At 40.7% G+C, this 27,684-nt stretch overlaps 2 protein-coding genes across 12 annotated transcripts in view; one reads left to right on the forward strand and one right to left on the reverse strand.

The window, feature by feature from the left end:
• The window catches only part of LOC308097150 (MYND-type zinc finger-containing chromatin reader ZMYND8-like), a 29,288-nt gene extending 19,918 nt beyond the window's left edge, over positions 1–9,370 (reverse strand). For 6 of the 11 annotated variants that reach the window (XM_080444767.1, XM_080444762.1, XM_080444756.1 and 3 more), the window contains exons 1-2: positions 2,802–2,941; positions 2,460–2,707 (exon numbers count right to left, since the gene is read on the reverse strand). Coding sequence is in view for 7 of the 11 variants with exons in the window: in XM_080444756.1 (XP_080300882.1) it covers positions 2,460–2,473 (14 nt within the window). In the remaining 4 variants the exon portion in view is untranslated. Of the gene's footprint in view, positions 1–352; positions 1,791–2,459; positions 2,708–2,801; positions 2,942–4,802; positions 5,001–8,980; positions 9,111–9,252 lie in introns of those variants that run through there. The other 5 variants (XM_080444775.1, XM_080444774.1, XM_080444773.1 and 2 more) reach the window with 5 other exon arrangements.
• A 128-nt stretch (positions 9,371–9,498) lies between these two features.
• On the forward strand, positions 9,499–26,269 carry LOC308097157 (translocating chain-associated membrane protein 1-like 1). Its single transcript, XM_080444782.1, has 11 exons — positions 9,499–9,630; positions 12,147–12,207; positions 12,587–12,705; positions 13,666–13,782; positions 14,435–14,493; positions 14,867–14,951; positions 18,596–18,666; positions 20,369–20,473; positions 20,741–20,884; positions 21,564–21,724; positions 22,196–26,269. Exons 1-11 carry the CDS (start codon positions 9,511–9,513, stop codon positions 22,267–22,269), a joined length of 1,116 nt encoding a protein of 371 aa, XP_080300908.1. The 5' UTR covers positions 9,499–9,510; the 3' UTR covers positions 22,270–26,269.
• The last annotated feature ends 1,415 nt before the right edge of the window (positions 26,270–27,684 follow it).

Here is a 27,684-nt window from a genome sequence, read left to right on the forward strand (position 1 = left end):
AAAGGTATTATTATTATTAAAGCTATCTGGGTTTTGGAGGACAATTAAAGCAGACGCATTCAATCTCATATGTGAGACACGTGTATTATATGCAGACATGCAGAGAAAAACACAAACAATCAGCACTTTTCCTGGAAGGATCATATCGACAAAATCATTCTCAGCAGAAAGAGCCGGAATGTCAGCACAATTACCCATATGATATTTCTGTATATCATTATAACATATCACAAATTGGTTTTAACGTAACTTCATATAACCCCGTTATAACCCTAAAATAGGTGTTCAAATACAATGTCCCCAATGCATCACATCAAGTCTACTGGTGCTATAAATAAAATAATCTTTCAACCTGTATTTTTCATAAGGCTGTAAAGAGTGGATCAAAGATGGCTGTGGAATTTTCCAGAAGGCCCTCGCTCACCCTCCTGCTCTCCCTTCGATTGTCAATCTTTAACCTCAGCTGCAGCTGCAATTGGCTGGAAGGCCAACTGGGTGGAACGTTATTGGTCGGCTGCGCAGTGCTGTGCCACACAGATCAGTGTGCAAAGCTTTCCTTCTTCCTCTTAAAAAGCATGTTTGCTGCATTGCAGAGATTTCCCCTGCTGCCTGCATTAGATATTTTATTTTCCTTTCAGTTTGGCTGGCATGCCCGTCCCGGGGAGGACAGCATGAATCAGAGGGGGATTTGGGGGAAAAAAAAGCCTTCTGGAGATTATCTTTGTGGCTGTGAGGAGCGAGTCAATGGTCTGCTATTCAATCCCTGGTGTCCTGTTTACTGCCTCATGCTGCCTACATTGTCTCAGCTGACACAGACATTCCCGGTCTATTTGTTTCCCCACCGTGGTGTTATTACACAACACATTACTGATCACAAACGTATGATTACTATTGCATAGTGTGTGCATAATGCTCTTTCACCTTCTTAGTGGTTAAGATTCACTTTTGGTTTTGGTTATACGCGTGTCGTGCACATTTGTATCTTGGTGAAAGAAAACATTGTGGTGTTGTTCTGCAGCTCACATAACAAAAGCAAGCACAAAGCCATAAAAAAAATACATCCTTTTTCGCAGCCCTTATGACTACTAAAATGATTTCCTGCATGTTTGATTCTGAGCATGTTTGCTTTCAAACTAAAGCACCAAATAACACAACTTGTTTTTTTTTTATACATCAGACCGGATACAAGTCAAATTTACCTTTAGAAAGCAATAAACCCTATCTGTAAATGAAACTGGGGCTCAATGGTGCCTTTTGTTTGTATGTAGAAATAGGAGAGATACAGTGTCACACACACGTGGGGAGAAAACAGATAAGAGGCGAAACACAGCACCCGTCTAATCATATTTAACTTCAAACATTAGCAAACCTTGTAAAAAAGAAAGGGCCAGCTATTGCTTTTCTCCTCGACCGCCTGTCAGATCTGAGCAAGGAGGACCTGAGTTCTCCCTAGAGGGACGGTCCTGGAACACAAAATGGCCACTGTTTTTAGGATCTGAAACTAGAGGAAGCACTTTTACGATGAACGGTGCTGTGGACTGCAGTGCAGCACAGGCCTGTAAACAGAGGGCCTCGGGCTGTAAATGGAGAACGCAGGTACCTGGGTGTCCCACCACCAGACAAATCTAGGAGTTTCCTCAACTGAGTTTACTGAACTGTAAGGAGGGGGGGAGGGGGGCTCTGTGAAGAATTTACAGTAGCTGCACCATCACCGCTTTCTTCAATCTAAGTTCATTTGCCAGGGGAAAAATCCAGAATCTGAAATCTGAAAACATAAAATAAAATACAATAAAAATAAATACAGATGCTTCCTCATGTCTGCGGTGTATCCTGCCCCTCCATTACTAAACCCAAGAGAACTAGTGTTCAATTATGGCCATCAGCCCCTTATATTATTGCCCCCTCCCAACCCCCTACGCCTCCAAACAGACACATCTGTTGCCCCCGCGTCCATTCTCTTGGCCTGGCATGGCACACACAAGACAACAACAGAGCCAATCTACTTACAAAGAGTACATTGCAGTCCTCTGCCACCCATCCCCCAACACACCTCTCTCTGGCAAAACCAGGCTGCCACAGGGAGTGGATGTGTGCCCATTTTAAATCTAACTCTTATTTTTTGCATTATTATTATGATTTGCTATAATAATAAAGAAAAAGGATTTGCCATGGTCCACTCTGCCTTGGCTGTGTGGGTCACCCATGTTGTGACCCTGGTATATAGAGGGAGAGCAATGCTTTGAGTCCTCACCCAACCCCCACCACAGCAGTGTGTGGAGCAGAGGCCTTGCAAGGCCTCCAAATCCACCCCACACCCCTCCCCCTCCTCCTCTGGGGGGACACACCAAAACTCTGATTTTAAAGGTGTTCACGTCTGTCACCAGAAATCAGCAGTCACTAGAACGACAGGAAGGAAGACATGAGGTTATTAAGAGTGATAAAGAAGAGACAGGGCTTACCTCTGTGGATGCATGGCTGCCTGACTCACACACTGTTATGTCAACACTTATAAAACATGGAGGATACTCTCAGTTCTCAGCCGGGGGAGAAGGCTCCGCTCTTCAGGCAAGGCGATCAGGCCCGAGTAATGTTAGCCGGCTCCTGACTGGTCCCTTCCCTCACAGGCAGGATGCAAGGCGGCGTCTGATTGGCCGAAATGTTTCCTGAGTAATTATCTTTGTTCAGCGCAGGCAGGGCAGCTCTGTGGCTGTGAGAGAGACAGAGGAAGGAAAAAATAAGCAAGAGAGCTAGGCCTAAATCATGAAATAACACGTTTAACAGCCCAGCTTTAACATACAGACCCCATAGAACAATGTTTTGAAGCTGTCCAATCTCGCATCTGTTGGTAGTTCTCTTATTTAGAGGCTTAAGACGTAGGAATGGCAGCATGTAGAGAGTGCAGCAGGACACCATGGCTTCTCTGCACAAGCCTCCATTTTTTTTTATGGAGTGGGCCTTTGTCTAAACTCCTCCTTCCCTCTAAACTGTCTTCAGAGGAAAGAGAGAGTATAGCTCTATACTAAAAAAACACAAGCCGTGCTACATACACGTCTGAAATAAAAGCGGCTCAATTTTGTTTCTTGAAATGTAATAAGACCCCTTGCTAAGTGAGAAACTGTATATTCAAAAATGTTACGGGAAGAAGTGTCCTTCCTGAAGCGAAACAAAATGGCCCTCAAGGACTTGAACAAGGCCCAATGATGTTGTAGTTAACAGAATGGTTATACATGGAACATTCCATGTCTACTGGCCTACCAGATAAGTGACCAAACGTGAAAGGCATAAGCTCATATTGTACAGCATAGTAAAAATGTAATCAAGGTACACTAATCCAAATGCCCCCGCCACACACACACACACACTAAATATGCAATTATACAGTATATTCTAAAGGAGCTTTTCTGTAATTGTGGCCATCATTAATATTTCAACATAATTAGATTATGCAAATTTGTTTTATTGCCAGCCAGGTATGCTTATGTATATATGAAAATGTGTCTTGGTTAGGTTGGTGCATTACACTGAAACAAACAGTCTAAAAACACCTCTTCAAATTATTTACAACTGTTTACTCAAAATATCAAGATAAGCAAAAAGCCTATAAACCATATAAATGCAATATAATGTATATTAGATGCTGGTATAACAAAATAGGTAGACAAATAGACATCAAGGTTAGCCTATCATTTTGAGCCTTTTGTTTAGGGTGATTGTAATGTCTAAACATGTCTATGTGAAACTAAAAGAAGCTACGAACCATATAAATGCAATATATAATGTATACTATAATGGCTGGTATAAGAACATAGGTATACAAATTGTCATATCAAGGTTGTCCTATGCTTTCTTGGCCTTTTGAATAAGGGTTAATTCGTAATAAACGTCTATGTAAAATGAATTACCTAAAAATCCTAGTGAACTGGATATCCCTACAGTTGTGTTGTGTGAACTGTAAGATAGATCATGTTTAGCCGGTCCTGGTCACACTCTGACCTCTAGTGGTAAAACAATGTAAAAACCGAAACCAAGCCAGAAATACGTTGGGATTTACAGTAAGTGTAAATTGGGTTGCAGAGCTACAAGAGATAATTGTTTCATTTATCTATTTGTATAAACGGTTAAAAGACAATATCTGCCAGTTGAGTAAAAATACTAGAATAATGTTTGCTTTGCTAATCTGCAAAGAACTTTAGATGTCGCTCGCTGCACAAGGAAAGACGTCGAGTTTTTGTAACTCTGGTCCAGAGCGTCTAATAGCCATAGTTCTCTCTAACGCCCTGCCAGGCGCGCTGCTATTCTCATAGACCGAAAAATCCACCACCGTGCGAGGTCTCCAACTTTAGTAAAAAAAAAGAAACAAAACTATTTCGCCATTAACCAAAACAAAGGCAGTTTTGTGTTGTTGAAATGCTATTCTCCAGGGTGGGAGGCCTCTCAGCACCCCACCTTCTCTGTTTCAAACACTGTTTGGGGCAGAAAATAAAATATGTCCGCCAGATGGAAGTTATTTTATTTTACTCCACTGCGCCATCTACAGATGTGGTCAATATAAATGACCATTGACCAGACCTGTAGAGGGCGCACTAGAGCTTTTGGTATGAGCTCAAATGTTGCTGAATGACTCACTTGCCTTCCTCCCTATCAAGATTCACAATTCACGTTATTTAACTCGGTGAATGTCTTTGGTGCTTTGGACAGTTTGACTGTGCAAATATTCATTAAAAAAACAAAGAGGCAATGTTTTTTTCTCTCATGAAAGTACATTAGTTTCTTCTCTTGTTAAACAATTTTAATATACGTACCAAAGCAGCCAGACAAGAGACTTTTGTCTTGCCCAGATGAAACTATAAACATGTAGTGACGGTAGTTCTTCTACCGTGAGTATCGTGGGATGTGGCCTCGACACTGGACACGACGGTTCTGTCACAGTCTCTGAACCACATTGTGCTTGTGTGGTTCGTCTTGCTAACGTAACGTAAAGTGAACTAATCTGAATGTCTGCTCTGTGCTCTGCTGTTCCAAATGGAAACACACAATAATCCCCTACACACCCGGTAGCGTTAAGATCCCATCACTTAGACGAGACACGCGCTACCATTGGCTCTGGTTGGTTGCCAGACAACAGCTTATGACGCGAACGGAGTGGCAAGGCCGCAAGGGTGTGTGTGTGTGTGTGTGTGTGTGTGTGTGTGTGTGTGTGTGTGTGTGTGTGTGTGTGTGTGTGTGTGTGTGTGTGTGTGTGTGTGTGTGTGTGTGTGTGTGTGTGTGTGTGTGTGTGTGTGTGTGTGTGTGTGTGTGTGTGTGTGTGTGTGTGTGCGCGCGCGTGTGTGTGTGTGTGTGTGTGTGTGTGTGTGTGTGTGTGAAAAGTCAGTCTGCTTTGTTACAGAATTTTTAGATTCATTTGATTTCTCAATGTGTCTCTGTAAATATTCTTCGCAATTGCATCACCAGAAACAGTGATGTATCTCGATCTATCTTCTTATAACAAATAGGCACTATCTAGAGACAAAGACTGTGTAAATTAGTTCATGCTAAAAATATCCAATATATGGCGTCAGAATATTTATAAAATATGTTATACACAGGTTATACATAGTATGTATAGAAATGCCCCCCCCCCCTAACTGTTTACTGTACATATTTTTTATTTTTTATTACTACTCTCGTTCATATGATGTTTATGCATATTATTGTATATTATTGTTTGTCCTTAAATGTTTCGATGAATTGAACACACAGGACCCCAACAATGGAAACAACTAGCCATAGTGTTTTCTTGGGTTTATCCTTTTAGCATCCTTTTGTATGGAACTGTACCCCTGTGCTTTTTTCTGCAAACTCTTAATAAAGTATTCAATCAATCAATCAATCAATCAATCAATCATGTAACTGACCTTAACATCAAATACAGTATATAAATAAAACTAGCCAATGACAACGCGACCGTACCTCCAGACGATGGGATTTACTACCAACTGGGCTCTCTGTTTACGTCAGCGCCAATGGGCGGTTCATGAATGGGTCTTGGAGTGGGAGGGGCCTTCCGTCAATTAAGCACAAAACTCACGTCATCTCAGAATGTCGTAAGCATTTGACTTCCGATCCACGGATTTCAAAATAAAATCTTTGATAAAGAAAAATATATATACATTGCACGTTTTTCCTACAACCAAGCTTGATGGGGCCATATTTGATCAATATATAAAGCCTAATTATTTATTTATTTTATTAATGTACTTAGTTGTACTCATTAGACAACTGTTACCTGATATTCCTCAATATGTGTTCTGTCTGAATTAACCATATTTGGAAAATTTTAGATCCATTAGTGAGGCACGCTTGTATCGGAGGAGACAGGTGTTCAGCTAACACCCTCCATATATCTGACAGAGTGTCCCCAAACAAGGCACTTAACCCCTAACTGTTCCTGTCCCAGGCCCTGTTTTAATAGCACCCACTGCTGTCAATAGTTAGGATGAGTGAATACAGAGAAGATTTCACATCATGTGCAAAATGGACAGTGAGAAATACCCCAACAACCGTAAGGGTCAGCACAGCAGCAACAAGGGACTTACAGTACAACAGCCTTCAACAATAGTTACAATATTGTTATTATAATGGCGTAATCAGAGATTGAGAAAACGACCCATTTGTATCAGAGTTCAGCTGTGCACATACATACAAGTAAGACGCGCGAACGCTGGAAGCGAACGCAGCTCGAAAATATTGTGTATTTACGGACTTGTAATCCGTGTTATTTCACCGTGATGTGGAGAGAACATTGTGTGTGTGTGTGTGTGTGTGTGTGTGTGTGTGTGTGTGTGTGTGTGTGTGTGTGTGTGTGTGTGGCAGGCTGGTGTGCATTGTCTAAATTCCTGCACTCTGGCGCACTCTGGAGGCTGCTTACAGGCAGTGCACGCATGTGAGTCACATGGGCCACATGAGCCAATGAGAGCATGAACACAGAGACGCAGAGACGCAGAGAGAGAGACACACAACCCGAGCACGGTTTCATAGTAAGCTCCACTTGCGCGGCGCGCCTCCTTCCGCTGCGTTCGCAATAAGCATGATGTAGCGATGGCATCATATGAACAGCTCTGACACATCAAAAGATAAAACTGGATACTCTTCTTAGCACTAGCAGTGGTGGAAAGTATCCAAGTACATTACTGTACTTAAGCACATCTTGAGAGGTATGTTTACTTTAATTGAGTATGTATGTCAATTTTTCAATACTTTATACTTCTACTCCACGACATCTCAGAAGCAAATATTGTACTTTTTACTCCACTACTATTGTTTGAAAACTTTATCTAGAGAAAACTACTATCTAGAGATTACACCTACGAGTACGTGGGACCGCTGTTCCGACCGATATGCCCATATATGAGCGTATCAGAGGCACCCAGGGGACACATGCGCAAATCGGTCAAATCAATATTTAGTTCAGTGACCATGGGACTAAATAATGGGTCAGAAGCTCTATTCATGTTCACTCTCCAATTGGAATTAATAGACTCCAAAGCTACTTCCGGTCTCCTAAAGCAGCAGCCACCTACGTCACACAGATACAGGAGGAAAAAAACTGTTGGGCTGTCTTGCTATTTGTTTTGGCTGTGGTGGACAGAATAGGATATCACATGATGACCCAAAAGAAGCGCTCCATCCAACCTTCCTAGGGAACATAGGTACACTCCCACATGCAGTATCAAAATAGTCTGACATGATAAAAACAAACAAACCATGTTTGCAGACTTTGCACAGACAGAGAATCAAGAAACTACCTGCTATTTTCCCAAACCTGTACAACAATCCCAAGCTCCTCTGAGGAAGACTTTGGCCCTGTCCACACAAAATACGGTACCATACATGTACCTTTATACTACAGGCTGCCGCCAAAGACCCATCCATTTCATTTGGTCCTGCCACATTTGACTCATAAGTCTGTTTTGAGAATCTGTCTGTTTATTGGAATGAAGATTATTATTATTATTATTGTGCATTATTATTGTGCATTATTTTTGTGTTTTGCTTTAGTCTTTAACGTTTTTAATGCATTATTATTGCGTATTATTTTTGTATTTTATTTTGTCTTTTTAATGTTTGAAATAAACATTCATTCATTCATTGTATGACAACATTGACGTTTTACCATGTATTCTAAAAAGTCAGAAAACTATGGCAGACAACAGCTGTCTCATGTTTTTTCGTTGGTTTGTTGATGTTGTTTTTTTTAACAGGCTTTATGTTTGGATCAAATAGATGACCATCATTCATTAAGACATTATAATAAGTAGGCCTATTTATGACAAGCTTGGTTCTGGAGCTTGTACAAAACCTTATCCTCCGCCTCACCAACGTATATGGTTCCAAATGTGGTTATTTCAGATAGAACACAAATTGAAGAATGTGAAGTAAAACAGTTGTCTCATGAGTACATTATTTCATTATCGATATAATTTCATGTAGGCCACACACGCACGCACGCACACACACACACACACACACACACACACACACACACACACACACACACAAGCATCTGTGTCACTTTTTCATATTAGCTAAAAAGCATTATTTTACACTTTGGCTATTCAAAAATAGCAGATATACAAGCTCATAGCGCGGCACCGAGTGCCGCGCTATGAGCTTGTAGATCTGCTATTTTTGAAAAAATCGAGAAAATGTGTGCAAATGAATATATTTATATTCTTTTAAAGCGAACATTTTTAACTCAAATCTTTGCTTCTGGGGGTCCCTGGAGCAACATATTTTGAGATGGGGGTCCGCGGTCTAATAATACATATCATTTTGGGGGTCCTTGACATGAAAAAGTTTGAGCACCACTAGATAGAGAAACATAGGTTTTTCAGAAAACTGTTGGGATTTAGAAGACATTTTGTAGAAATCGGCTTCAGGTCTTAATGGGTTAAGCAAAAAAAAAAAAGCTTGTCATATTTAGAACCCAGACTTTTCTTACTTTTCTTTCATCACCAACCGGAAGTAAAATGCTTACGTCGGTCCGGCTTGACGCAGGCGTCGCTCCTTATTGACGCTCACTTGACTTGACACAGGTCGGTGGAGGGCACGTCGTCATCTGACTCTGATAGCTTTAGCAGAGAGAGAGAGAGGGGGGAGAAAAGTGGGTGTTGCGTTTTAGTGGGATGTAGTGTGGTGGGGGACTTTTTTTTTTAAACACGCACACACACACCCCCCCACACACACACACACGAGAAACACTACTTTACTGACCCCAGCAGCCGTTGATGATCGGTCCCGGAGTCAGGGACAGCATCAGCAGCATCCATCCATCCATCCATCCGGGGGGGGGGACGAGGTGGACTGGTGCGATCAGCCGAGGCGGGCCAAGCAGAACCGACCAGAGCCAAACCGAGCCGATCAGCCAGCAGCACTGCAGGGAAAAGACACCAAGAAGAGAGTGTGTGTGTGTATGAGTGTCTGCCTGTCAGTGACGCTGAGATCGGAGAGAGAGAGAGATCAGAGACCACCATGGGTTTCCGTAAGAAGAACAAGAGCCCCCCGGTGCTGAGCCACGAGTTTGTGATCCAGAATCACGCGGATATGGTGTCGTGTTTGGCCATGATCATCCTGCTGGGGCTGATGTTTGAGGTACTGTGTGTGTGAGAGAAACTCAGAGAGAGAGAGAGAGCAGTGTGGTCTGCGTTTAGTTGGAGGTTTAGCTGCAGCTAGCTAGTGGTCGTGGATTCTATGGCCAGCGTCAAGTCCGCTTAAATAAGAACCAGACTTCCGCTTAGTGGACTTCAGAGTAAGACGTGCATTGATCAATGGGTTCCTCGATTTAGGCGTTTAAAATGGAAAATAGGCTACAGTGTAGAATAGATCTTAAGAATATGTTATGTGTTTTAACCACCCCATATGGTTAACCGGAGTCCCTCAGGGCTCAATACCAGTGTATTTTCTGTTTTCTGTTATTGTGGTGGAAAGCTTTGCGTCATGTTGTGAGCTTGTAGACCTGCTATTCCCCACAATACGGATGCTGGGGTTTAAGTGGTTACATTAAAATTATGCGTTACACTACAACAGCTATTTGTTGTCTGGTATATACAGTATTGTGATGCATGATGGATAGAGGGAGAGAAACAAGCTTTTATTCTGATAGCAGAATCAACCCATTTCCGGTTGAAGTGTGTCTTAAAGGGGTAGTTCACCCCCCAAATAACTTTTTTTCTATTAATTACTCACCCCATGGAGCCTTGAATTCATGGATATTTTTTTGTTTTTGTCGCATTCCTTCCTTTATTATTTGATTATAATAAATGTAGCCCCATTGATTCCGGTAGGAGACACAAATGCATTTGTGTCTCCTACCGGAATCAATGGGGACACATTTATTATAATCAAATTATTGGCTTAGGAATGTGACAAAAACAAAAAAATATCTATGAATTCAAGGCTCCAGATGGTCAGTAATCAATAGAAAAAAAGTTATTTTGGGGGTGAACTACCCCTTTAAAGTGGCTTATTGAGCAGCACCTGACTGGCGCGCACACACACACACACACACACACACACACACACACACACACACACACACACACACACACACACACACACACACACACACACACACACACACACACACACACACACACACACACACACACACACACACACACCTTCTCATGCCTTCTCATGTGTCTCCCTTCATTGCCAAGGGAAGACGAGGCCCACTTGTAAATGTACAGCTATAACATCATGTCATTTCAACCAGTTCTTGTGTTATTACAGCATAGGGTGCATGAATCTGCAATCTGTTCCATATACACATCTATTCTACATTCAATTCAATTCAAAGGAGCTTTTTTGGCATGATAAAACATACGTTTACATTGCCAAAGCAAGTGTCAAATATAATAAAAACAGTTGAAAATGGGGCCCTATATACAGTTGGAGGGGGTACAGCATTTTGTAAACAGAGCTATGTCGCATTGCTTTGTTATATATACAGGGTATAAAGCTTTTTGAAACAAATAGCAGCAATATTATGCAGTCACTTTGGGACAAATAGCAGCATTTCTTCTCAAAACGATTTAAAATAGTATACAAAAAAAACATCAGATTTAAAATGTGTTTAAAGGTAGCAGCTCTGTTTACATGTGCAGTAGGTCTACTCTAGAGGTCTACTTGGTACGGATAGTGCGGGACACTCAATGGTTAGTAGTCCTTAGGGTGGGTTGTATTCCATTGGCTAACCTTCTTTTATCGCAACAGTTCACATATCTTGCTGCTGTGCTCGCACGTTTTTGTATTTCTCCCTGTAGGTATGTGAGTTTTTTTGTCGTTGGTCATGTTTGCAAACTCACTTTGAGTGTATGTAATCTGTGGCAAGTATGTGTCTCTGGTGTCTTGGTATAGTGGGCAGGTGGGTAGAAAGTGTAGCTCTGTTTCCACCACATTTTGTGTGCGGTGTGGGTGCATAGTCTGTCTTCCCTTGGGAGCGGGGTCTGTCTATGGTGGTCCAGGACCAGCACCAGTCCAGGTCCCTCTCAGCTGACAGCATTGGGTGGCTATTTGACTGAACCCCCTCTCATGTATGCTGCTGCTAGCTGTACATATTCTATGTATGTTCTACTGTAGGCAGCACTTCTAAATGAAACTAGATAGCTCTCCCTCCTATGTACATTGGGATGAGCTCATGACGAAACCGGTAAACATCAGTGGTACACTACACTCATCTATATACATGTGCATAACCATATGAGGTCAAAACATGCAGTTATTTACAGATGAATGCAGCTTTCTGATACATTTTTTGTTTGATCAGAATCAGTTCCTCTCCCGTCCTATTTGTCTCATCAGTAGGTAGCTGATATATTGCACTTTTACCTTAGCGCTAAGTATACTCTTAGTTGCTTGTTTTAGCTCTGGTGATTAGTAGTTTTCTTGCCTACCTATGTTGAATGCACTTTCATTCGGTCGCTTTGGATAAAAGTCTGCAATGTAATGTTTAACATCATACTCTCATCTTGTATGCAAAAAGGTCTTTGATGTTAAGTTGTTTATCTTAAATCAACAATAACTGTGGTCACATAATGCATGAATGTGACGCACTGTGATCATTTTCCTCGCTGAGTCACCTTATCGATGCTTTTCTTTTGTTGCAGGTAACAGCAAAGTTTGCCATCATGTTTATCACAGTCCAGTACAATGTAACACAAGTTCTCGGTGAGTGAGCAAGGTCACGGATTAAGCAATAATCATTTTGTTTCTGTGGGGTGGAAACCTCATAACTGTTCTCAGGATTCAAATAAAAAAAAACGGCAAAAGTAGCAGATCTACAAGCTCAAAAAACGCGCCACTTCCCGCCGCGTGGATCTGCTTGTGGATCTGCTACTTTTGATGCTTTTGTGTGACGCTGTAGTATGATCAAGTAGGGCGTTAATTTACGAAAAAAAAGAAATAAAAGTTAGAATATGGAGATTGGAGTTTTCTGCCCGACAGCAATGATTTAACAAAAAATCTAGTCTTTTGTACATGCACGACTCAATGTTGCCTCCTTATGAGTAACTGTTTTATTATTTATATGTTCTATTGTGGTGTGCAGATGAGAAGACCGCGGTAACGAACCTTTACCAATATGGACCTAAAGATCTGGCCACTGTGTTTTTCTACCTGCTCATCGCCGTCATACTCCATGCTTTGATACAAGAATATATTCTCGACGTGAGTATGATGCTGATATTGAACCGTTATTTTAGATTTTAGCGTTGGCTATTCAAAAATAGCAGATATACAAGCCCACAGCGAGTCACTTCGTGCCGCACTGCGAGCTTGTACATCTGCTATTTTTTTAACATTTTAGAAAAATCTTGAAAGTTTTTTTTTTTACACAAATCTTCTCTTCTGGGGTCCCTGGCACAACACATTTTCAGATGGGGGTCCGTAGCCAAATCTATATCAATTTGGGGGTCCTCCTTGGCATTAAAAGGTTTTAGAACTACTGGTTTAGAAGGCATTTGTAGAATCGGCCTCAGGCCTTAATGGGTTGAAAAACCCTCGTCTTAGTGAAACCTGAATTACAACTGCTCTTGGACCGCTTTTCTCTTCCTCAACAAAATCTCTTCAGCAAAACTAGCAAATCTACAAGCTCACAACTTGTGAGATCTGTAGATCTGTTATTTTTGCCCCACCTTAAAGTCCCCCATGTTATGTATTTTCTTTTTGTTTTTAATCAATAATTGCAGGACTATTTGTGACCAACCAATATTTCTACTTGTATGCACACTAACAAGCAAATGAGGAAATTGCATTGCTTTCCAAATCTTTTAAACTTTGATGGGTAGATGGATATAATTGTTAATGACACATGTGTTATCCGTTTCAAGCATTTAAATCAAATTCCCAGTACAGCATGAAAATGAAAGCACTGGAAAAGAGTGTAAATGGATAACAGAGGGACATTTCAACATTAACCTACAATTACGTGTCACTTTTTGACGTCGTTCTGAATGCTGAACTGAACAAAGTCATGGCAGAAGGACAGTCAGGATCATTCACGTAACATTTTATACAAATTCAAAAACGAAAGAAAATCTAAACAAAAAAATCACTGACAACTGTGTTTTGGAAATGTCGATTAATTTATCAAATTGAATTAAAACGTCTTTCATTGTGTTTCTTCAGAAAATGAACAGGAGGTTGCACCTGTCAAAAACCAAACACAGCAAGTTCAATGAGTCTGGACAGCTGGCTGCGTTCTACCTGGCCTCCTTCATCTGGGGCTGCAGCATTCTAACTGCGGTAAGATAAGACGTCTTGTCTTGAGACCGCCCCAAGGGCATTATAGTTTTGCATTTTTCATTAGCTTTTAGTTTTATTCCGTTTTCACTTGTTTCATTTTCACTGTTTGTTTTCAATTTCAGTTTAGTTTTGATTAATTTTTAAAGTGGGTTTGCTTGTTTAGTTCTAAGGCTTAGTTTTATTTGAGTTTTTATCAGTTTTAGTGTTCGTTTCAGTTTTGTATTGTAATGTGGGGTAGAGAGGGGTTGAGAAAAATAGCAAAGAAGCAGATCTACAACCTCACAACGCATCGCAATGTGACACGTTGTGAGCTTGTTGTAGAGATGAAACTATATTAGCTATTTTTGACAGACTAAAACTAAGGACATTTTCAAAATCTGCTTGGATAGCTCATTGTAACACAGACAACTTTCTTTACAATAAAATACAGTATCAGCCTTGATGGCTCAGTGCAAGTAAGATTTGTAACAAAATATCTGACTTGGTGGATCATACAACACACAAGTGAATGGCACGCTAAACATTTTTCATATGTACAGTACCAGACATTTGCCTGCCTGGTGAGGAGAAAAGTTAATTTGGGCGCGTGAACGGGACTGTGCTTCACTGGCATGTGCTCCAGCTTATGTAGTGTGTCTTCTTTCTTTGGTAGGAGGAATTTGCGAGTAATCCCACGTTCTTATGGGAAGGCTACCCCCACACGCGCATGGTGTACGTAAGATTGTGTACCTTTTTTATTACATGAGCTCATCCCAATGTACTTGATCTGACTTAATATTATAAAGAAAATGAAATCAGTTTGACACTTTAACCACCTAAGCCGTATGAAAATCAGAGAAAATAGCCGATCTACTAGCTCACAACGCGTCATGATACGAGGCGTTGTGAGCTTGTATATCTGCTATTTTTGCTGTTTATATATATAAATACATATAATTTATTACATTTTCTTTACAATTTGACTTAAAGGTTTTGCTCTCAATTTTAACTCCCATTCCTAACATGCATACGACAGGATGTATTGGATCGATTACTTGCATTTCTTTACCAATTAATTGTCTCTTGTCCTCTGTCCTCTGTGTAGTTTTCAGGTTAAGTTCTTCTATATTTGCCAAATTGCCTATTGGCTCCATGCACTTCCTGAGCTGTATTTTCAAAAAGTGAGAAAGGTAAGTCTTGTTTAAAAGAATATGTATTTTAACTTTAACCTATTAAGACCTGGAACGCATCTGTGTCACTTTTAAGATTTATTTGGCTATTGAAAAATAGCAGATATACAAGCTCATAGCGCGGCACCGAGTGCCGCGCTATGAGCTTGTAGATCTGCTATTTTTGAAAAATCTTTAAAAAAAATATTTGATTTTTTTTTTTTCAAAAAACTGTTAAGAAAAAATTAAGAATCGCCTCAGGTCTTAAAGGGTTAAGGTACATTGCATTCTATGTTTTGACTCGTTTTCAGACTCTGTAGTGTTGATGTGAAATGGCACAACTTCCAACCTCAAGTATTTAAGGATGACAGTCATCTTGTGTATGGGTCTGATGAAGTTACTCATCCTTAACCACTTAAACCCTTTATACTTAGTTGACCATGGTCCCCCAAGGCTCTATACTTGGTCTACTTCTTTTATCCCTCTACACCAAATCTCTTCGCTGAAAATAGCCAATCTACAAGCTCACAGTGCGTCACGTTGCGATGTGCTTTGAGCTTGTAGATCAGCTGTTTTTGCAGAATGTTCGGCTCAGAATAGGGGCTAAATGTGGTTAAAGCTACAATCCGGGACTTATTTGAATGGTTAAAATGTTATTTTATCCCATCTGGATTGGTTGGAGGTGGTCTCCATATTATTCCACTGAGAAATGTAGACCCTGGTGTCGGGTAGGACTGGTTGACAAAGTTATTTGAAGCAGATGGCACACGGGATTGGAGGCTAGTTGCCCCAACATCTTTATTGTAGTTTGGACATTTTTGCAATTACCTCTCTCCATCAGAAGAGGGAGACAACAGACCTAAAACATCCGGATTGTCACTTAAATATGGAATGAATTCCATTAGTTTGTGACCTATGACCTATCACTGCACTGTTGATATCTTATCTGCTGCTCTTTGAACTGCTGACACCTTTAAAGGGATAGTTCACCCAAAAAATGACTTATTTTCTATCCATTTCACACCCCATGAAGCATTGAATTCATGGAGCATGGAATTCATGGACATGTTTTGTTTTTCTAGCATTCCTAAGCCAATAATTTGAAGACCGGCGGTCTCTCCGGTAGGAGACTCAAAAGCCGCTTTTCCATCACAGCATAAGCACGACACTGTCCAGTACAGTCCAGAACCGCACCGCACCGCTTCAAAATGTCTTGCGTTTCCATTGCACAAAAGTCCCCACTCGCAAAATCCCCACCCTCCCCTCCCCTCCCGAAGGAAATCAACGCCCCTTTCTTTAACACACCAACTTAGCCTCAGGCTACAGGGTTAGCCTAAATGCTAGCGTGCTTCCTCAGAGCTAGTTTGGCTCTTAAGTTATTATTTGGCCATGTTCACCCTGACTTTAATCTTCGCTATTGTTGGGAAGACCTGTGTGGTGTCTAAACACGTTGCCATCACTTATATAAAAAACATTATTAGCGTGTATCGTCGCACATTCATTGTTGCCAGGTTTAGCAGAAAAAAATAAGCAATCAGGTCTATGAAAACAATCCCAAAAGAAGCGACTATCTACGGCTATTTGAAAATAGCAGATCTACAAACTCACAACGCATAGCGATGCGACGCATTGTGAGTGTGTGCATCTGCTATTTAAAAAAAATATATACATATATAATGTTGACAAATACATATTAATTTGGGGGTCCTTGACATGAAAATGTTTAAGAACCACTGGTTTCAACAACATATGAAACAAGCCCCAAATAATCAACTACATTTTAGAAACAAGCAGTGGTGGAAAAAGTACTCAAATGTTTTACTTAAGTAAAAGTATCAATACTGCAATGTAGAAGCACTCTACAAGTGAAAGTCTGGAATTACTTGAGTAAAAGTACAAAAACTATTGGTATCAAAATGTACTTAAGGTACCAAAAGTAAGTACTAAAATGTTTGAAAATAGCAGATCTACAATGATGCGATGCGTTGTGAGCTTGTAGATCGGCTATTTTCAAATAGCCTAGGTATAAAATAGGGCTTAATGTATGTTTTATAATGTAATCATTTATATCTGAAAAGTAACTAGTAACTAGTAACTAATACGTTTTCAGATAATTGTAGTGGAGTAAAAGTACTACCAATATTTACAAGCAACTTTACAGAAAAATAAGCCCAATGTTGCTTATAATAAGTGGACATGGCAACACTGCTACCGTAGTGTTTACATTTTACAGACACCTGAGTGGACAGACACAGCTGTGAGCCGACCAATCAGCTTTATCACAGCTTTAGCCCCGCTTAGCCCAGCTCAGACCTACCCAAGACTGGGTACTTTTTAGGCACCAGTTTAGTACCACTTACACACCACTCTACCCACTTCATTGTAGTGGAAACCGTCGCTGTGGTGGGCGGTGTGGGGTGGGGCTAGGTAAGTCCATGTATATGGAAAGCCGCCTAAAGAGTCTCCTTTGAGTCTCCTACCGGATACATTAGCATCTTTCCGCCGGTAATCAAATGATTGGCTTAGTAATGCGACAAAAACTAAAAAATCTCCATGAATTCCATGCTTCATGGGGTGTGTAATGGGTAGAAAATAAGTAATGTTTTGGGTGAACTACTCCTTTAACCACTTAGGACCTCTATTCTTAGTACAACGGACCTGAACTACAACTGCACTTGTGCTGTGAGATTCATGCAGTAGCCTATTAGTTGCCAACCAGTAGGTGTCCTGACCTACCCCACATCAGGGTCTAAATGTCTCAGTGGAAGAGTAGGGAGACCTCCTCCAACCACTGCACATGTACTAGTTATATTGTATTACAGGTTGGTTGAAGTACAATTTTAGTCATTAACCCTTTAAGACCTGAAGCCGATTCTACAAATGTCTTCTAAATCCCAACATTATTCTGAAAAACGTATGTTTCTATATCAGTGGTGTTCAAACCTTTTCATGTCAAGGACCCCAAAAATGTATTTGGACACCAAATGTACTGATGTTCTCATGTCTTACTAAATAAAGTACATCAATCAATCAATCAATCAATCAAAACCCCCATCTCCAAATATTTTGTTCCAGGGACCCCCCAGAAGCAAAGAGATCAAAATGTTCTCTTTAAAAGAATATATGTTTTCAAAGATTTGCACACATTTGCACGATTTTTCTAAAATAGCAGATCTACAAGCTCGTAGCGCGGCACTCGGTGCCGCGCTATGAGCTTGTATATCTGCTATTTTTGAATAGCCAAAGTGTAAAATAATGCTTTTTAGCTCGAATCAAAAAATTACACCGATGCGTTACAGGTCTTAATGGGTTAAGTGCTTTTAGCAGTGGTTATAATACAGTGGGTAAATTGATAAATAGAAAGCATCCGAAACGTCAGATAACATTTTAAAACGGATCAAATGTAAAAACAGCTCTTCCATCTTGCTGCTCAGCAGTGGAAGTATGCGTAGTAGGATGATTTGAGGCTTGATAACCTTTTTGACGTACTAAAAATCAACACTTAATGTAACACTAAACACTAAAACCTAATTTATGCTTTGGTGAAACGGTGACGAGCGATATGTCGTACAACACATTTTTGCCAAACCATAAATTAGACTTACTGTAACTCATCCAGACATCCACTAATGTTTTCTTTTTTCTCTTTCCTTTTCCTTTTGCAGGAGGACATTCCCCGTCAACTCTATTACATTTGCCTTTATGTTGTCCACATCTCTGGTGCCTACGTCTTAAAGTGAGTCCAATAATGTCTTTGCATCTCTTTAGTAGCTGGAATAGCAAAGGGTTTAGATTTTTGGGGGTTTTGACCAAACTGTGTAATAAATGCTAATCGTTACCCCGCTCTATATTCTGAAGGACAATGACCTCATTTATTGTGGTTCTGAAAACACAAGTTTCAAACCACACCAGGTTAAAATGCTATTTCCATAAATGACTTTTGTTTGTTTTAACACACTTAGGTGCCATATTGGTGAGTTTTACCACAGGGAACAAAACCGCAGAATGTTTATACAACCGCCTGGAATTTATTAACAAATCTGTTAACTGTACTTATTTGTGTTAATTGTCCTTATGCAATATATTCCTCCCAGAATTGCTACTCTGGACTATAAGATTGATGATTTCAAAATACTTCCCGAATATCACCATGGTAGTAGCGGTTTTTATTATTATTACCACACATAAAAATATGTGTTAATAAGTTGTGCAAACGTTCTGTGACAACCTTGGTGACATTCCTAATATTGTCCTGATATGACCCCATAAAAGCAAAGGTCAAGCAACCTAATCCCTCCTAACAAGGAAATGAAAGCCAAGCCTTCTGAACCCTAACCCAGTGGTTTTTAATTTCTTAAAGATGCAGTGCCATGATTTTTACACTTTTTAATTTGCCTAAGGACTCAACATTACGTCTCTAGACAAACTGATGTTTTTAAAATGTGTGAGGACATGTGTATTTTCACTTTTCCCCGATATTTATTCACTTTTCACTGTATTTTCGACTTTTCACAGCCAGCGCTCATGTTGTGTAAGAAGCTAATGCACTTGCCCCATCTTTGCGCACATGGGCGTCTTGATCTGAACTAGTTGGGAGTCCCCCAGGGGTCTATATTGGGCCCCCTTTTTCCCAAGAAGGAGGCCAATCTACAAAGCCACAACGTGTTGCGACAAACTCGGCAGAAACATCGTTCTCTTCTCCTCCAACTTGCCGAATCTGTTATTTAAATCGCAATCCACAAGGTGCAGCTGCACCTGGCTCTTAAAAACCGCAGGAGATGACACTCTGATCGGTTTAATTCATGTTACGGCCAAAACACTCCCATGATTAATTACAATTTACAATTTAGGCATTTAGCAGACGTATAAATGCAAAATCAGAGTCAATGGCATGAACCCTAGTCAACAAACGATAATCACACCAGTAGAAGAAAACTATTCAGTGCTTCAAAGAAACTAGGATACCAGGTAAACCTAGCATCTGTCTAAGCAACATCTAAATAACATTCTTAGCATTTGTGGTCAGGCAAAATCTTGAGACTAAACCCAGCCCCTTTGCACCGTGCGCCTTTTTACCATTTCACTAGCAGTTGGACACGTCCAAATGCACTTGTGCCGTTCACTATGCACTATATCGTCTCTGTCGGGTGGAAACCTCATAAGTCCAAAACTGTTACTTTTCAGGATTCTAATTGAAAAGTAGCAGATCTACAAGCTCAAAACGCGGCGCGAAGCCGCGTTTAGGGCATTCATTCACGAAAGAAAAACACAAAAAGTTAGAATACGGAGATAGGAGGTTTCTGCCCGACAGCAACGATATACTATAAGAAATATCGGGACCTCTTGGGTTGTAGGGATGTGGTTAATGGAGTGTTGTGTTGTCTGTGTGTGTGTGTGTGTGTGTGTGTGTGTGTGTGTGTGTGTGTGTGTGTGTTCAGCCTCCACCGACTGGGCCTGGTCCTGCTGGTTCCTCACTACCTGGTGGAGCTTCTCTTCCACGCCTCACGCCTCTTTTACTTCAGCGACGAGAACAAGCAGAAGGGGTAAGAGCCAACTACCAACCAGCCAGCCATCAATCCATAGAACCAGGGGATCGTTGTCTGCCTCGTCATTTCAGAGAGCAGATCTACAAGCTTGTATCACGACACGTATGAGCTTGTAAATCAGCTACTTACCAAATAAAAAAACAACAACCTTTGAGTAGAACATTTAAACCGGGTTCATCACCGTAATCACCCTTATGCTATGCATGTTAACCACTTCAATCAAAGTAGTACTGTAGAATGTGATGAATCTTTCTACCTCGCCAGATTCACTCTGTGGGCGTTACTTTTTGTCATCGCCCGTCTCCTCACCCTCACACTCTCCGTTCTGACGTTTGGATTCGGACTGCCCCGCACAGAGAACCAGGGCTTCTCTCTGGCAGAGGGCAACTTCAACGTGCTCACAGTCAGGTAAATCCAGCCACAAATTAACCCAGTAAGACCGGGAATGTGTCTGTCATTTTAAACCACTTTAACCATTATCTTATACTTTGGCTATTCAAAAATAGCAGATATACAAGCTCATAGCGCGGCACCGAGTGCCGCGCTATGAGCTTGTAGATCTGCTATTTTTGAAAAATCATAAAAATCTGTGCAAATCTTGAATATATATTTTCCAAAGCGAAGATTTGTAACTCAAATCTTTGCTTCTGTGGACAAATGTCTTCTAAATCCTAACAGTTTTTTGAAAAAAATTATGTTGCTAATGCTATAATCAGTGGTTCTCAAACTGTTTCATGTCAAGGACCCCCAAAATGATATGTATTTGGCTGCGGACCCCCATCTCAAAATATGTTGTTCCAGGGACCCCCCAGAAGCAAAGATTTGAGTAAAAAATGTTTGCTTTAAAAATATTCAAAGATTTGCAAAAAAAAATCATGATTAAAAAAAAAAATAGTCAAAGAATAAAACAATGGTTAAAGTTTACCCAGATGCTTTCCTGGTTTTAATGGGTTAAACCGGTCCCACCCTGGTCTGGGGGCTTTCTGGACATTCCAAGGATTGTGAATTGAAGTGACAAATGTCCAAACGTTCAAACCTTGTGTGAGATGTCCCGTTGTCTTGTGTCTTTCGTCTCCGCGCCTATTAGGATGACCTGTCTGGCAGCTATCTGCTTGACACAGGCCTGGATGATGTGGAAATTCATTAACTTCCAGCTGAAAAAGTGGAGGGAACACAGCCTGAACCAGGCCAACAAAAAGAAGGCGGTCAGCCCAAAGAGCAAGCCCTACAAGAGGGAGCCTGTCCGGGGTGAGTTTGCTGAAACCATAGTAAATGAAGTAAATGAACCGAACGGACTCATCCAATTTACAATGTATGCACTGAGCAGATGAGTGAGTAAATGGCATGAACCCTAGACAACAAACGATAGGGTAATGGTCAGTAGTGGTAAGTAGAGTTCAAGAAATACAATTAAGTGCTACAAAGTAACTAGGATGCTATCTAGACGTCAAACCAAGCAGTCCCCAAGGGGACTATTACTGGGCCACTTATCTTTTTTCCCTGTATACCGAAACTCTTCACTGAAAATAGCAGATCTACAAGATCACAACACGTATCAGCGCATCACAGCACATTGTGTAGATCTGCACCGAATGTTCGCCCCCCCCCCAGAATAGGAACTTTAGGGTTCAAGTGGTTTAAAATACAGATTTGTACCTTTTCAGATGTAATGTGTTCATGAGATAATTTTTATTGGTGTGTTCATGTGTATCTTGCTAGGAGGTGCGGTCAACGGCGTCGTTAAGTCTGAAGACAAGATCTCACCACGGGCCAGAAAAACCAAAGCTTCATAGAGTCGCAAGGCGGAAGGAAAATCTGAGTGAGGATTTATCTGTCAATGTGGCATTCTAGATTTTCACCATCTTAGAATTCTCTACGTTTTCCCCCGAAACAACCACTGAAGCGCACTAAGAAACCTTAAATAACTGTCCCTTTGGGGGTTCGAGACTTTGTTTTAATAGTTCTCTGCAGCATTACTGTCCTTTAGAAAAGATTATAATTCACTTGGCTTCTGCGGTTGAGACTTTCGGCAGGGCATGGTTGACTGGGTTTTATGCTTTAACGGGATAGATGTAGTTATTCAAAGTGTCCTTTTGTGTAAAATAATGATCACTCATGTGGTACTTTAAATTGAGTTGCTCCTGTGTGATCCGACATAACTCGATTTCTATTAGCATACCATGAGATGTGAGTGAAATATTGTAACTATACGGTGATGACACAATTTTGTATTCAGGGCAACTTAACGCAACGTGTCGGTGTACAGATTATCTGTGCATACTGTATTTCTGTCTAAATAGGGCCTTATTCAGCCAAACTTGTTAAACAGGTTTGTGTTCTGAACAAGACTCTGTCTAACTGTGGATCTTGGACATCATGTTGATGACGTCAGTGACGACGCCGGTCTCGCCCAAATATGGAGAGACGGTGGATCTGATATATATATTTTGCTGTTGTCAGCAAAATTTGAGGGAAAAGATTTACTTAATGGCTCTGGAAGTATACTTTTATTATATTGAGGTATTTGGAAAAGCTGTCACAAGTTAACTGAATGAGGCCCTTTTTGATCATTTACTGCCATTATTTGACTTACCTCTGCCCTATGAAATCTGTTATGTTACAAGATTGAGGGCACTTGTACTCATTTTTCTTTCTTAGTTTGCGTTGAATTACCAGCCTGGCCATCAGCTTCACTCTAATCTTGGGATGATCGACTTTTAACAGACAGGCCAAGTGGAAGCTGTACTGTATCCTGAGATGCTAAACTGTTTGCATACAGATACATCTTTGTTATGGCATGATGGGAAATTTGAGCCAGAAAACAGAATGAGGTTGCATTTCAGTCTTGTGATAATGTCAATGCATGATGGTACGACAAAGCTTAAAAAGGTTTTATGGATAATTTGTAACTGTGCTGTTGAGTTTGTCTCTCTCTCTCACTCACACTCACACTCACACACATACACACACACACACACACACACACACACACACACACACACACACACACACACACACACACACACACACACACACACACACACACACACACACACACACACACACACACACACACACACACACACACACACACACACACACACACACACACACACACACATAAGCGTTCAGTGGCCTTTTTACAACTGCTGCAAGAGGTTTGATTTATTTTTGTCATATACTATAGGTATTATTTTATATGCTTTGGATAGCTACTGTATTAGCAGACCAGACTGACATGCAGTACATAGCAACTGCTTTCAGTTAATCCAAACAATACAATCCTCCTCCAAGTGTCCTTATAATGTCAGTGGTCCATGTCACCAGTTCTGCTTTGGGTTATTCGGTTCCATTTTTGCCTTCTCTGTCTTTTGCTATTCTGGGATATCAGGGGACAAGCTGCTCACCACTTGAACGCAAAGTTTATTCCCATTCTGAGATATAAGTGTTCCTGGGTGGAGTCTGTATGTGTGCGTGCGTGCAAGCGTCCGTCCGTCCATGCGTCCGTCCGTCCGTCCGTCCGTCCGTCCGAGCATGCGTGCCTGTGTGCGCATTGCACTAGTGAATGGCATTATTATACATTTCACTAGTATATATTTTTGGTTGTTATTTTGCTGTTGCCTGTGTGCATAGCATGACATATGACAATCTGTGTACCAACTCTGGCCCTGTTTGTTTGCTGTATGTCATACGTAATTGTATCCTTTTTCTTTCTTTAAAGAAAGAAAAAAAACTTTCATTTTGGTTCCTCTAATTTCCCAAGATACGTTTGTAACATGTTTGCATCGGCAAACATTCTCTGGGGCATTGGTTACTAAATGCTTCTCTTCTGTGTGTTTAGTGTCTGTGTGAGAGAGACCGCAACTTTTTGCCAAATGTGGGGTGATGTGTGTGGGTCCCCACTTCACCTTTCCAGTGATTCTGACACTGCTAAGGGACACTAGGGTTGTCACCATCAAGACATTTTAGTTGACTTAATTAATTGTCATACAAATAATTTCAATTCATTATTTAAATGAACATTGTATATAAACAAAAATTGCACAGGGAATACAAATTACTTAAATATACAAAGCCTATTACTGAAATACACCAAAAATTTACCCACAGTGACCAGCACCAATAATCAAAATAAATAATGCATATGGCCAAAACAGGCTACAAATAATTTTTAACTTTAAAAAATGTTCACAAATAGCAAGAATTGTAGATCTACAAGCTCGCAAGTTGGAGTTGGGAGTCAAGCGGCTCAAATGTATAGTTTGTACAATACTTTTTAACTTGAAAATCTGTTGTTTTCGGCGAGAGAAAAGTATAAATGAGACTTCATCCTAAGGGGTACAGGGAGGATCTCCGATCATGGATATTTTTTAACCACTTTCAAACCAGTTTTGGCCATGCCACTATAGCCGGAAATATTTTTAAAAAACTTTCCAAAGTAGCAAAAATAGCCAATCTACAAGCTCAGCTATTTTCGCACAACAATGTCATACGATAAAATAGATTAAGTGGTTCTTTTTATGTTGTTATTTGTTTTTGTTTTGGCTCCATTGACCTGTTCCTCATCATATATTGAAGCCCTGTGTTTGTGGCTGTGTCACAGGAGGAAAGTAGGAGAGGACATCTGAACCAGCCTCTTAACTGTCTCAGAAAAAGAAAAGATTCTATGACTTAACCCTACACTGTACTAAAAAAAAGAAAATGTGTCAGATTTTTAAGCTATTTTTATAGAGTTGGGAAAACTGTTGAGATTCACTGTTGTTCAGTACACGTGTGAATATTTGTTTTGCACCCATATTGATATGACTTGTTTTATATAAGAATGAAGCTTGCTGACCTGTTGGTGTGTGTTTAAAAAAAAAAAAAAAAAATCCTTTGCTTAATGATTGAGTTTAAATTCATGGCCTTATTAGAGCAACGTAAACTCGGTCGAACGACGATGCTCGGCCAACACTACGCTGCGAGTGTATTCACTTGTTCGTGATATACCATAGAACACTAGTGATGCACTTGTTTGCTAAAAGTCTCAGCAAAAGAGTCTGTCTTGTGTTTGATTCGTACAATGGTGGCTCGCACAGGAATGTTTCCGTGGCTTTGATCGCCTGCTCGCCACACTTGAGCTTTGCAGGAGAAAGCCCAGACGGCTCCCCTCGTTCATCAATCATCAGGTGTCACCATCCCAAACACGAGCCACAGTGCAGTACGTGCCCCCCCCCCCCCTCCTCCATGCACCCATCCTCTCTGTGAGATACAGAAACCCTGTACAATCCCACAGGGAATGCACTTTTTTTTATATAATATGCATTACGTCAGAGCAACCTAAACACTTGTTAACACTGGGTGGTTCCTGCATCGATTTCTCTTGTCCTTCTCAGCTGACGTCACCGGATACAAAACCTGTGAAGTTTGTTTGATTTTCCATAGTGGAAACAAAATGCAAAGAGACTGCAATGACTTATGTCAGCAAAATGCATCACCTGTAACAGCCTCTAGATGGCGACAGTCAAAAATCGATTTGGCCAAGCGATGCGTAAAAAAACAAAAAAAAGAGCTACCCAGCAGGTACACAAATACTATTGTCGTGTTCTGATATTTCTTTATGCACTGTCCTTGTTCAGTTATTTTTGCTGCTTGTTCATAGGTGTTGCGATATTCCTTTTCAAAGATGTTGATGTCTTGAAATGCTCTGGTATATATTTATGCAATTCCTTGTGAGTTTATCTTGTTCTGTTTTTCTTTTTGTCACTTTTTTTTAATTTCTTGTTTAAATAAAGCTTTTATTGATTATACAAACTTCTCCCTGGTCCAGTAGATTGATTGATGTCTCCAGGGCAATGTGATCGAAGAACTCACACACACATACAAAGTTGTGCTTTCAAAGTTCACAGTGAATCTACTGTCAGACTATTCCTAAAGCTTTGATGGAAACAAGTGAGGAAGTTATTATCAGTAGTACAGAAGGGAAGGTTACGAAGCTTTTCATTTAATTTTGTACATCTCCCCAACTTGTGCATAAGTTCCATTAGATCCGTGCTCCAATTTCACTTCATTGATTTGACTGGTGACCCAACCTGACCTTTAACAACTTAAACCCTATATGCTTTGTTGACCTGGGTCCCCCAGGGCTCTATTGCGTCCCCTCCTTTCCCCTCCTTTCCCCTCCTCTACACAAAATCTCATTGCCAAAAATAGCCGATCTACAAGCTCACAACGTGCTCAGGCGCTTTGTTAGTTTGTACTTAAGCGTATTATGCCCAGAGTAGGGTCGTTGGCTCCAAGTAGCCAAGGCCTTGTTTTCTGAACAGTTTAACCCCCCATTCAGTCCGCTCAACGGGAGACAGAAAAGAAAAGAGAGAAATGATGGAGAGGATTGGGGATGCGAGAGTCCTCTTATTCGTTGACATGTATCTCCACCAGGGGGCAGTGAAGAGCCTTTTTTGCCTGAGGGACAGAAGCAGTCTGCAGGGGCATAGCTGCATACAGACCCTGCATTAATAAATCACTACTCTCAGAGGCAGGAAGACAGACACTCAGAGAAACGTTGTCTTATCACCCGGTGAAATACTCTGAATGGCTGCAGCACTCGGGGTACAGTCAGTCCGTGGACGGCGTGTAAATGAACAGGGTTAAATTAAAGTTGGAATGATTCAGACATCTTGATTGATCCCCCCCCACCCACCCAAAAAAGGGCAATTCATTTGCAGCTTGTTCTCCTGAGGGACCCATTATAACTGCAGCCTTGGGGATATTACTGTGAATTCACTGGACAGAACATGGTCCGATGGACTGATTAATTTTCCCTTTTTCTTTCTGGGCCACCTCATTCTGAAAGTTGAGAACAATCTGACAGTAAAATACTGTAAATTTGTGCATTTGTGAGTCCAAGGGTGCACACATAATGTGAAATGGACCCTTCGCGGTTTCATTTGTGAGTTAAAGGTGATGCTGCCATTGATATTGTTGCGTTAAAACAAAAGGTTTATTGTTAAAACGTTAAAGCTCTGTATTCTGATTAGTAGCTATTGAGTATATATGGAGTAGAAGGGACCCATTTATGTGCTTCAGTTTTTTTTCTTTTTCTTTCATCAGCAATCTTTTTCTGTAACATCATTTACGATTTCACTTATATATATATCCTGTGTGAGGTTTCCCTTCGGTACAAATTGGTATCCCAACCTGAAAATGTATTTTCTGTTTACTAAAGAGCC

This window comes from Gymnoscopelus braueri (genome assembly GCF_963280865.1).
Source record: "Gymnoscopelus braueri genome assembly, chromosome: 12".
In the NCBI taxonomy this organism is placed as follows: domain Eukaryota; kingdom Metazoa; phylum Chordata; class Actinopteri; order Myctophiformes; family Myctophidae; genus Gymnoscopelus; species Gymnoscopelus braueri.

What these genes read in the sequence shown, in the direction of transcription:
- LOC308097157 (XM_080444782.1), top strand. Translation starts at nt 9,511, where the DNA reads ATGGGTTTCCGTAAGAAGAACAAGAGCCCCCCGGTGCTGAGCCACGAG. An exon ending in TACCCCCACACGCGCATGGT is followed by an intron (nt 14,494 to 14,866) that starts GTACGTAAGATT and finishes TCCTCTGTGTAG; the next exon opens with TTTTCAGGTTAAGTTCTTCT. An exon ending in CAAGAGGGAGCCTGTCCGGG is followed by an intron (nt 21,725 to 22,195) that starts GTGAGTTTGCTG and finishes GTATCTTGCTAG; the next exon opens with GAGGTGCGGTCAACGGCGTC.